A 12,777-nucleotide genomic window follows, 5' to 3' on the forward strand; every position below is an offset into this window, starting at 1 on the left:
GAGGAGGTTTGTTACAGTGTGTCACCCCAGTAGTAAGGAGATTACATGAGGAGGAAGTTTATTACAGTGTGTCATCCCAGTAGTAAGGAGATTACATGAGGAGGAGGTTTGTTACAGTGTGTCACCCCAGTGGTAAGGAGATTACATGAGGAGGTTTGTTACAGTGTGTCACCCCAGTAGTAAGGAGATTACATGAGGAGGAGGTTTGTTACAGTGTCACCCCAGTGGTAAGGAGATTACATGAGGAGGAGGTTTGTTACAGTGTGTCACCCCAGTAGTAAGGAGATTACATGAGAAGGAGGTTTGTTACAGTGTGTCACCCCAGTAGTAAGGAGATTACATGAGGAGGAGGTTTGTTACAGTGTGTCACCCCAGTAGTAAGGTGATTACATGAGGAGGAGGTTTGTTACAGTGTGTCACCCCAGTAGTAAGGAGATTACATGAGGAGGAAGTTTATTACAGTGTGTCATCCCAGTAGTAAGGAGATTACATGAGGAGGAGGTTTGTTACAGTGTGTCACCCCAGTGGTAAGGAGATTACATGAGGAGGTTTGTTACAGTGTGTCACCCCAGTAGTAAGGAGATTACATGAGGAGGAAGTTTATTACAGTGTGTCACCTCAATAGTAAGGAGATTACACGAGGAGGAGGTTTGTTACAGTGTGTCACCCCAGTAGTAAGGAGATTACACGAGGAGGAGGTTTGTTACAGTGTGTCACCACAGTAGTAAGGAGATTACATGAGGAGGAGGTTTGTTACAGTGTCACTCCAGTAGTAAGGAGATTACATGAGGAGGAGGTTTGTTACAGTGTGTCACCCCAGTAGTAAGGAGATTACATGAGGAGGTTTGTTACAGTGTGTCACCCCAGTAGTAAGGTAATTACATATGGAGGGGGTTTGTTACAGTGTGTCACCCCAGTAGTAAGGAGATTACATGAGGAGGAGGTTTGTTACAGTGTGTCACCCCAGTAGTAAGGTGATTACATGAGGAGGAGGTTTGTTACAGTGTGTCACCCCAGTAGTAAGGTGATTACATGAGGAGGAGGTTTGTTACAGTGTGTCACCCCAGTAGTAAGGAGATTACATGAGGAGGAGGTTTGTTACAGTGTGTCACCCCAGAAGTAAGGAGATTACATGAGGAGGAGGCTTGTTACAGTGTGTCACCCCAGTAGTAAGGTGATTACATGGGGAGGAGGTTTGTTACAGTGTGGCACCCCAGTAGTAAGGTGGGGCATGTCAAAGGGCAGAGCCAATGGGCAGGGTCAAGGGACGGCAAAATTAGCTTTCGTCTAGGGTGGCAAAAATTTGTGCACCAGCGCTCAACATGCACCAAACATTCATTGGCTTTATGTTCCAAAATTCTGTTTTGTATCCTGCACCATTTATTAGAGATGTGTCTTGAAGCCACGGTTCATCTGGTACAGGATAGTGTATGGAATCAGTGGGAACCCCTACTTTTTACCCTTTACCTCCAAAGGAAGATTTGGTCTTTATTTAAGGAGGACCTTCAGTAAATCCTTGGTTTTGTGGTGGCACCACTGCAGGTCCAAGTTATGGAGTTCTTGGAGTTTGTTCAAGAAGTCAGATAGGAGGCTACAGGCAAAAGGAACACCAGGAACGTAGTCGGGAATAGGGTGAGATCAGAATACAGGAGGAGGACTACAGGTACCAGGCAGACAATCCAATAGAGAGTTTAAGAATGGACGGACATCAAACAGTGCAGTGAGACTTAAGAGATGTGTTAAAGGGGTACTCCGCTGCCCGAGCGATCGGAACATTGAGTGATGTCACGCCATGACCACGCCCCCTCAATGCAAGTCTATGGGAGGGGGCGTGATGGCCATGACGCCCCTCCCATAGACTTGTGTTGAGGGGGCGTGGTTCTGACGTCACGACCCCCGCAGCCCGCACGCAGCGCTCAGAACTAAAGGTTGCGAACGCTGGGGCAGCGGAGTACCCCTTTAAGGAACAAGAGCAATGTCGGAAACTGGAAGTAGAACTAAAAGTACCAGGTAGACAATGCTGTAGGAATAGACCGAGATGTAGGCAAAAATTCAGAAGCTGGTCAGGAGCAAGATCAAGGTCAGTAACCAACTACCTACCAAGCGAACAAAGCGGTGGGATCAGACATAGACATCATCAGGCACAACTCGACGATCAAGAACTGGGGGAGACTTAAGTCACCGCTCCTCCCATCAAGAGGTGTTTTTATATGGACCTGAGGAAGGAGGTAATGGGATCCGAAACGCGTTGTCCATAGTCACCAATAAAGCATTAACCTTGAATGTCTCTGTGAGGATGAAATCGGTAATGACACTTATCGGTAATTTCTTCTCCACGCACCACGACAGCATCGCTTCATTCTCACCCTTCTAAGGCTGCACGCACACCGCGTTTTTGCTATACAGTTCCTGTATACGGTTTCAAGTTAAAAACCTTACGGAACCGTGTAGAAAACCATATGCATTCACTTAACATTGTAAACCGCATGTCAAACGCATCATCCGGTTTAGTCCGTTTTGCGTCTTATACAGTTTTGTTAGTTTTTTTTCCCCGTACCCAAAACTGTTGCCTACGACGTCTTTTGGTCCGGGTGAAAAACGGTTTAATACGTTTTTTTTTTTTGTAGAAAAAAAATGGATACAGTTTTATTTTTGTCCTTAATTAAATAAAGTTCTTCTTGTTCTATTTGTGGGAAGAACTTTCGTCGTGCACTGCGCATGTGCAAACTGCAAAACCGTATTGTGCAAACCGGATGAAACCTTCCGCATTAGGTTCAGTACAATTCCCATAGACCACCATTTAAAACAAAAAATGTATATGGGTTGTATCCTTTTTTTTTCACCGGATATAAAACCGTAGTAGACTACAGTTTTGTGTACGGGGAAAAAAACGTACACAACCGGATGCTACGGTTGGCGTACGGTTTTCTATGAAATGCCTATACATACGGTTTCCATTATATATATATATATATTTTTTTTTTACTGAAAGCGGATACGGGAACCGTATTGCAAAAACGAGATGTGAATGCAGCCTTAGTCCGGTTTTGAGGAATCCGTTTTTCATCAAAAACCTGATACAGGAAACTATATTGCAAAAACAAAGTGTGAACCCAACCTAAGGCTTTTTCTTGTTCACTGGGTGTTTGGTCTTCACTTTGATTTAACTACTATTGAGAAGGCTCTTATGCAGGCGCCTGTAATCCACCGAGGCAGAGGAGTCTTCTTTTATGTCGTCAGGGTTCCTGCCCCTCGGGGGCGGGGTCCTGCTCTTCTCTGTGCTGTCGTGGGATAAGGAACCAAAATTACCGCTAAGTGTACGGTAATGACCGATTTCTTACCGATTGTGTGTGGTATTGTAGCCATAGTCATTTTAACGGAGTCGAGCTGCAATACCAGGCATCAACCACACACACGTGGGGCGCTGTTGCTCATCTCCCACCATCCCTTTGAATTCACAATAGCCTTCGCTTTCCCCCATTTCCTTTTAACAGAATCATTTTAATGAGTAGATTGAAATTTTTTAACTCCGAGACTTTTCTAAATCCGCTTAAAGAGAACTCAACGTCTGTCGCACAAAGTGTCGCCTGGCGGGACGGACTGGATAGAAAGGTATCTGGCAGTAAAATGTATCCTACCTGTGCCTGTCACATTGACATGAGAAGCGGCATCGTCTTCCTTCTCTTCATGAATTTATAATGCGGTCACCGGGACGGGGACGCCACCGCACGTATCGGCTTCATCTTGGGTTTATTCCTTTAGGGCTGAAGTTTAATATACATGGAGCATTACCCTGGAAGTATCTGCGAGATCAGGATTACAAATAGTCCGACTCTGCCGCAGTTTATCCGTAGTGACTTGAGAGAGCTCAGCGGGACGTCTCGGGGATGCTGCTCGCCGACTACAAATGCATAAGAATTCACTTTGGTTAAAGGGGTATTCCAGGAAAAAACTATAATTAATAAAAAAAATAAAAAAATTTAATAAAATATATATATATATATATATATATATATATATATATTAGATATATATATATATATACACATATATATATATATACAGACAAGTAAAGGGGTAGAGCAGCACAACCTCCAAAGAAAGCAACGGGTGCAGGCGGTGAAGGTCCCAGGTCCAGGGTCCCATAGACATCCACTCCAAAAACAAAAAGCCGCAGCACTCCAAGGTACAAGGTGAATAAGGTTTATTGACCCAACATCAGGAACAACGTTTCAACTGCCCAATTGCAGTCTTTCTCAAGCTATATATATATATATATATAATCTCAACTGGCAGCAGAAAGTTAAACAGATTTGTAAATGACTTCTATTAAAAAATCTTAATCCTTCCAATAATTATCAGCTGCTGAAGTTGAGTTGTTCTTTTCTGTCTTGCTACAGTGCTCTCTGCTGACATCTCTGCTTGTCTCGGGAACTGCACAGAGTAGAAGATTTGCTATGGGGATTTGCTTCTACCCTGGACAGTTCCCGAGACAGGTGTCATCAGAGAGCACTTAGACAGACAGAAAAGAACAACTCAACTTCAGAAGCTCATAAGTACTGAAAGGATTAAGATTTTTTTTTAATAGAAGCAATTTACAAATCTCTATAACTTTCTGGAGCCAGTTGGTGCCATATAGGAACACGAAGAGGTACAGTATGGGGACTACATTGCCAATCTGTGTAGTATGGATTTCTGTAAAGGACGCACATGAGGCCATGGGGTACCTGCTACTGGGTCAATGAGGACTAAGAGTAACAGCTATGGGTTCAGGGAGTGTAACTGCTATGAACTTAAAGGGGTACTCCGCTGCTCAGCGTTTGGTACAAACTGTTCCAAAAGCTGGAGCCGGCAGCTCGTGACGTCATAACCCCTCCCCCTCATGACATCACACCCCGCCCCCTCAATGCAAGTCTATGGGAGGGGGCATGACTATCGTCACGCCCCCTCCCATAAACTTGCATTGAGGGGGCGGGTCGTGACGTCATGAGGGGGCGGGGTTATGATTTCACGAGCTCCCGGCTTCAGCGTTCGGAACAGTTTGTTCCTAATGCTGAGCAGTGGAGTACCCGTTTTAATGAGACCTAAATGTACCAGCCATGGATCCAGTAAGGCCTAAAGGTTACCAGCTATGGACTCAGTGAGGCCTAAGGGTACCAGTTATGGGCTCAATGAGGACTAAGGGCTCGTTCACAAGAGCGGATTTATTTGCGAATTTCCCTCTGCGTATTTGAAAGGGGGCGGGCTTTCCGTGGTTGTCCGCAGCATATTTTCCGCTGTGGAAAATCCGCTGCAAGCCCCATTGAAGTCAGTAGGGTCTGCGGCGGATTTTACGCAGCGGAAAATATGCTGCGGACAGTCGCGAAGAGCCCGCCCACTTTCAAATATGCAGAGGGAAACCCGCAAATAAATCTGCTTGTGTGAACGAGCCCTAAGAGTAACAGCTATGGGTTCAGGGAGTGTAACTGCTATGGACTTGATGAGACCTAGAGGTACCAGCCATGGATCCAGTGAGGCCTAAAGGTTATCTGCTATGGACTCAGGGAGGCCTAAGGGTACCAGCTATGGACTCAGTGAGGTCTAAGGTTAACTCCTATGGGCTCCATGAGGCTTAAAGGTACCATCCAGGGGTCAAGTGAGGCCGAAGAGTACCCGATATGGGTTCACTAAGGCCTAACGGTAATGACTATGAGTTCCATGAGGCCTGAAGGTACCAACCATGGGGTCATTGAGCTCTAAAGGTACCTGCTATTGATTTATTGAGGCCAAGGGGTACCAGCTATGGGTTCAATGAGGCTTTAGGATACCTGCTATAGATCCACAAAAACCTAAGGGTACCAGTGTTAAGGTTGGCTGCTGGTTAGGCCTTAAAATGTGAGTGACTGCCGCTGTATACTGCTGAGTGTCAACACAAAGAAATAAACACTGGACAAAAAGTTGGTATAATCTCCTTCTCAGCAGAAGTTTAGCTCACACTGGCTGAGGAGCTGTCCCAAGGAGTTCTGTTTATTATACGGAAGTGCATTGTTTTTTACAGTTGACAAAAAGGGGAGGTTAGTTATCACGTCAAAATCATCCTGTTATATTTTGATTGGTTATTTGAGTATTGCGTCTGTATATATTAGCATTTTTAAGTATTCATTTGTTTCTTAACCATAGGTCACTTATGTTGCCTTTCCCTATTCTGCCAGAAAATTCCGGATGTATCCGTCCTTCTGCACAGTCTATATTTCTTAAGATGTTTTTTCATCTAAGGTCTTCATCTTAGTTACAAGCAAATAGCGAGCTGATATGTCTCATAAGGAAAATAATGTTTTTCTTCAGCATATTAGCATATATATCTATTAAAAAAAAAATAATTATATATATATATATATATATATATATATATATATATATATATATATACACACATATATAGATCAGTAATCAAAATCATAATGGTCAGCCTTATCACCAGCATTGGGTTTAGTTGGGCCTAAGGATACCTGTATGCAATAGAAGACCATGCAGGCTTAGTTACTCCTACACTTACATTGATGTGATACAAGGTGATACAAGGTGCTCAACCCCAAGTGCAGTTGTGCACTTACATTGGAGTGGAGGACCTGCACCTATGGATCACAATTTAGTTAATCCTACTAGCTTAACTCAATCTCTTCCCCCTTCTGCCACCCACATATACAAGTTATTAAAAGGGAACTTACCTCAGAGTTATTAAGATGTCCTTCTTTTTTTTCTTTAGGTTTATTGTTCCTTTCCATAGACCTCTGGTGTGCTCATTGTGTTCCTTTGCTTGCCCTACAGGAGGAAGACACTTATGAATCAGAGGACCCTGATACCTATGATTTTTACTCAGGTATGTATGTGTTCACATATTGGTTTTTCTTTACTATTTCATTGCCAAATGTGGCTCAAAATCTGCATAGATGTTAGGACACCGTTCAAAAATTATTAACTCAGAAGGCACTATTAATGGCACTGTTACTTCAAGGGCACTACCTGGAACATCATTCTATTCAGAGGGCACTAAATGAGGAACACCATTATATTCAGAGGGCACTGTATGTGCAACACCATTATATTCAGAGGGCACTGTATGTGCAACACCATTATATTCAGAGGGCACTGTATGTGCAACACCAATATATTCAGAGGGCACTGTATGTGCAACACCATTATATTCAGAGAGCACTGTATGTGCAACACCATTATATTTATGTAGGGCACAGTATGTGCAACACCATTCTAGTCCAAAGACACTGTATGTGCAACACCATTATATTCAGAGGACACTGTATGTGCAACACCAATATATTCAGAGGGCACTGTATGTGCAACACCATTATATTCAGAGGGCACTGTATGTGCAACACCAATATATTCAGAGGGCACTGTATGTGCAACACCAATATATTCAGAGGGCACTGTATGTGCAACACCATTATATTCAGAGGGCACTGTATGTGCAACACCATTATATTCAGAGGGCACTGTATGTGCAACACCATTATATTCAGAGGACACTGTATAAGCAACACCAATATATTCAGAGGGCACTGTATGTGCAACACCAATATATTCAGAGGGCACTGTATGTGCAACACCATTATATTCAGAGGGCACTGTATGTGCAACACCATTCTAGTCCAAAGACACTGTATGTGCAACACCATTATATTCAGAGGACACTGTATGTGCAACACCAATATATTCAGAGGGCACTGTATGTGCAACACCATTATATTCAGAGGGCACTGTATGTGCAACACCAATATATTCAGAGGGCACTGTATGTGCAACACCAATATATTCAGAGGACACTGTATGTGCAACACCATTATATTCAGAGGGCACTGTATGTGCAACACCATTATATTCAGAGGGCACTGTATGTGCAACACCATTATATTCAGAGGGCACTGTATGTGCAACACCATTATATTCAGAGGGCACTGTATGTGCAACACCATTATATTCAGAGGGCACTGTATGTGCAACACCAATATATTCAGAGGGCACTGTATGTGCAACACCATTATATTCAGAGGGCACTGTATGTGCAACACCATTATATTCAGAGGGCACTGTATGTGCAACACCATTATATTCAGAGGGCACTGTATGTGCAACACCATTATATTTATATAGGGCACAGTATGTGCAACACCATTATATTTATATAGGGCACAGTATGTGCAACACCATTATATTTATATAGGGCACAGTATGTGCAACACCATTATATTTATATAGGGCACAGTATGTGCAACACCATTATAGTCTAAAGACACTGTATGTGCAACACCATTATATTCAGAGGACACTGTATGTGCAACACCAATATATTCAGAGGACACTGTATGTGCAACACCATTATATTCAGAGGACACTGTATGTGCAACACCATTATATTCAGAGGACACTGTATGTGCAACACCATTATATTCAGAGGACACTGTATGTGCAACACCATTATATTCAGAGGACACTGTATGTGCAACACCATTATATTCAGAGGGCACTGTATGTGCAACACCAATATATTCAGAGGGCACTGTATGTGCAACACCATTATATTCAGAGGGCACTGTATGTGCAACACCATTATTATCCAAGGGCACTGTATGTGAAACTTTATTATAGTTAGAGGGCACTGTATGTGCAACACCATTATATTATATATATTTATTATGTTTGTATTTATATTTATTTATAGTACGCAAATATTCATGTTGACAAATTTGCGTATCTATCCTGCACTGATGGCCATTCATTTAGATCAGTAATCACCTAACTTTGGCCCTCCAGCTGTTGCAAAACTACAACTCCCAGCATGTCCAAACAGCCGTTTGCTGTCCGAGCATGCTGGGAGTTTTAGTTTTACAACAGCTAGGGGGCCACAGTTTAGAGACCACTGATCTAGATGACTGCTCTATTAGTATTATTAGATAGTAGCAAAAAAATAAATAAAAAGAAGTGAACCGCACTCCGCCCACTCTCTCCTGCCCCTACGTGCTCCATTTATATAAACTCTTCATTGTCTACATACAATTCTTTAAACATTCCTGACAAAAGCATTCCCATGTTTTCTTGACCACTGCAATATCAAGGACAAGAGCAGAGGTAGAACACAATGGAAAGAGCGCTTCTCTCCAGGGTTATTATCCGACTCTGAACATTGCGCATCAGCCTTGGCCATTGTCATGGAGAAACAATCTGAGATTTCACATTTCATCCTAAAGATTATTTCAGAGACAACAACGATGACATCCACAACCTGGATTTCTAGTATTAAGGTGGTATTAAATATAACTACTATAATACTGCCCCCTATGTACAAGAATATAACTACTATAATACTGCCTCCTATATACAAGAATATAACTACTATAATACTGCCTCCTATATACAAGAATATAACTACTATAATACTGCCCCTATATACAAGAATATAACTACTATAATACTGCTCCTATATACAAGAATATAACTACTATAATACTGCACCTATATACAAGAATATAACTACTATAATACTGCTCCTATATACAAGAATATAACTACTATAATACTGCTCCTATATACAAGAATATAACTCCTATAATACTGCTCCTATATACAAGAATATAACTACTATAATACTGCACCTATATACAAGAATATAACTACTATAATACTGCTCCTATATACAAGAATATAACTACTATAATACTGCCCCTATATACAAGAATATAACTACTATAATACTGCTCCTATATACAAGAATATAACTACTATAATACTGCTCCTATATACAAGAATATAACTACTATAATACTGCTCCCTATATACAAGAATATAACTACTATAATACTGCTCCTATATACAAGAATATAACTACTATAATACTGCCCCTATATACAAGAATATAACTACTATAATACTGCTCCTATATACAAGAATATAACTACTATAATACTGCTCCTATATACAAGAATATAACTACTATAATACTGCTCCCTATATACAAGAATATAACTACTATAATACTGCTCCTATATACAAGAATATAACTACTATAATACTGCTCCTATATACAAGAATATAACTACTATAATACTGCTCCCTATATACAAGAATATAACTACTATAATACTGCTCCTATATACAAGAATATAACTACTATAATACTGCTCCTATATACAAGAATATAACTACTATAATACTGCTCCTATATACAAGAATATAACTACTATAACACTGCCCCCTATGGACTAGAATATATATTTTATCTAGAATAGATTCTCCAGGACTTCTCCTCTTTCATTGTGGATTGAAGTGGATTTTCCGGAGCTGTGTGAAGGTTTTGTGGTGCGGTGTCCTGCGGGTTTCTTCTCAGCGGTCGGTGACTCTTCCTAGCAGTTCTATATTCCAGTAATTGTCCTATATTACACTGGTCCCTCCTACCTGCTTTAGGTCATACGAGGCTTTGTAGCCGGGATCTAATGACTATAAGCTACGGCTTCCCTTAATATCCATAACTGGAACAAAACCCTACATGGAGGCTCCGAACCCGCGAGTGGAGAGGTTGTCTCTGCCTTCAGATGTGTCCTTGTCTGATCAATCCTCTAAAGCTGCGCGGTCACGGCGGCCATTATCCATCCTGTGGCCCCGAGGGTTGGTCTTTTGTAAAGAGATTTCCCGGGCAACTACGAGAGCACAAAACCACTCGACATGCATTAGAAGGTAGCAATGTATGGATGTAGAACATGCGGACCCCCACATAGAACAGTCAGAAAAGCTTTCATTACAGTTTTCTAACATTTCGTAACACACTGTTAAAAGGGATACGTTATAAAATATTAAAGGGGTACTCCCCTGGAAACCGTTTTTTTTTTTTTTTTTTTTTAAATCAACCGGTGCCAGAAAATATTTTAAATTTTTATTTATTTATTTTTTTAAAGGGGGTATTCCGGGTTTATACATCTTATCCCCTATCCTCTCCATTCATGTCTATGGGAGGGGGCGTGACGGCCGTCACGCCCCCTCCCATAGACATGAATGGAGGGGGCGCGGTGTGCTGTCACAAGGGGGCGTGGCCGTGATGCCACGTCCCCGTTTTGGAAGCAGCACCCGGCACAGAATGCCATGGGCTGCAACGAGATTTCGGCAGGACCCCTGTGAACATACATCTTATCCCCTATCCTTTTGATATGGGGATAAGATGTTTGAAGCCGAAATACCCCTTTAAAAGGCTACTCCGGTGGAAAACTTTTTATTTTATTTTTTTTAAATCAACATTAAACAGATTTGTAAATTACTTCTATATAAAAATCTTAATCCTTCCAGTACTTATCAGCTGCTGTATGATTCACAGGAAGTTCTTTTCTGTTTGAATTTCTTTTCTGTCTGACCACAGTGCTCTCTGCTGACACCTTTTGTCCATGTCTGGAACTGTCCAGAGCATTAGAGGTTTGCTATGGGGATTTGCTTCTACTCTGGACAGTTCCTGACATGGACAGAGGTGTCAGCAGAGAGCACAGTGGTCAGACAGAAAGGAAATTCAAAAAGAAAATAACTTCCTCTGTAGTAAGTAATTTACAAATCTGTTTAACTTTCTTGCACCAGTTGATTTACAAAAAAAAATGTTTTCTAGAGGAGTACCCCTTTAAAAACTTGTTCGGACAGTTTGGTTGGGGTCCTGGCAGCCACATTCCCACAGATCAGTTCTCTATGATATCTCCCATTGACAGGCCTTAAAGGGGTACTCTGCCCCTAGACATCTTATCCCCTATCTAAAGGGGACCCCCGCAATCTCTCCTGCAGCACCCGCATGTCATCAGCTGCACGGATCGAAGATCGCTCCATGCTGATGACTCACGATAAAGGTGCCAGAGTATCGTGAGGCCACTTGTGACGTCACGCCCCACCCCCTCAATGCAAGTCTATAGGAGGGGGTGTGACGGCCATCACGCCCCCTCCCATAGACTTGCATTGAGGAGGCATGGCCGTGACGTCACGAGCACCCAACACTTTAAAGGAACGCCGGGTGCAGCAGGGAGATTGCGTGGTTCCCCAGTGGCAGGACCGCCGCGATCAGACATCTTATACCCTATCCTTTACATAGGGGATAAGATGTCTAGGGGTGGAGTACCCCTTTAAGAGATCTCCCTATAATGTTCAAACACAGGTGATTGAACAGGCTACCACCTTATTCTCTTACATAGAAGACGCAACAGCTCATCTAGGCCATGCAGAGTTAGGAGCAGCCACCGCGTTGGGGTGACCAGGGACTGGGCTGGACGTCATAGTCTGGGTAGACTGAAGAGCAGATAGAGAAGAGAAAATCTTGACGCAAACACTCCAGATAAATGTTTTATGAAACAAAAACATAGAATTAAAATAGCATGACGTGTTTCAGAGCTACACTGCTCCTTCCTCAGGTGCAGGACGTGTACACCTTTTAAGTAGCAGAGAGACATTGGGCCCCCTTAGGTGCAGTTGCTACCTTTGCATCCAGGGCAAGCGACCGTAAGCCAGCCAGGTGCTGGGGTCCACTGCTGCGTACCCCGTAACATAATCTCTCCATTTACCTAAGTTGCATTGAAAGTTGCTTACTGCACCATCTACACAGTCTACTAAATATCCCCCCCCCCCCCATGGGGACTAGCTCTTCGCCCCTCTGCGCTCCCCCACTATAGCTTCAACCATTGTACTCTTGCTTAAAGGATCAGTATCACCCAAAAAATTTTTTAGAACGTTGGGGGTCCGAGCACTGGGGGCCCCCCCGCGATC

The 12,777-nt window shown here is 42.5% G+C and overlaps 1 protein-coding gene across 6 annotated transcripts in view; it reads left to right on the forward strand.

Moving 5' to 3' along the window:
- Positions 1-12,777, forward strand: part of AGBL3 (AGBL carboxypeptidase 3) — a 136,488-nt gene that overhangs the window by 19,073 nt on the left and 104,638 nt on the right. For all 6 annotated transcript variants that reach the window (XM_056517701.1, XM_056517705.1, XM_056517700.1 and 3 more), the window contains one exon: positions 6,808-6,859. In XM_056517701.1, coding sequence (XP_056373676.1) covers positions 6,808-6,859 — 52 coding nt within the window. The remainder of the gene's footprint in view (positions 1-6,807; positions 6,860-12,777) is intronic.

Source organism: Hyla sarda, chromosome 4 (genome assembly GCF_029499605.1).
Source record: "Hyla sarda isolate aHylSar1 chromosome 4, aHylSar1.hap1, whole genome shotgun sequence".
In the NCBI taxonomy this organism is placed as follows: domain Eukaryota; kingdom Metazoa; phylum Chordata; class Amphibia; order Anura; family Hylidae; genus Hyla; species Hyla sarda.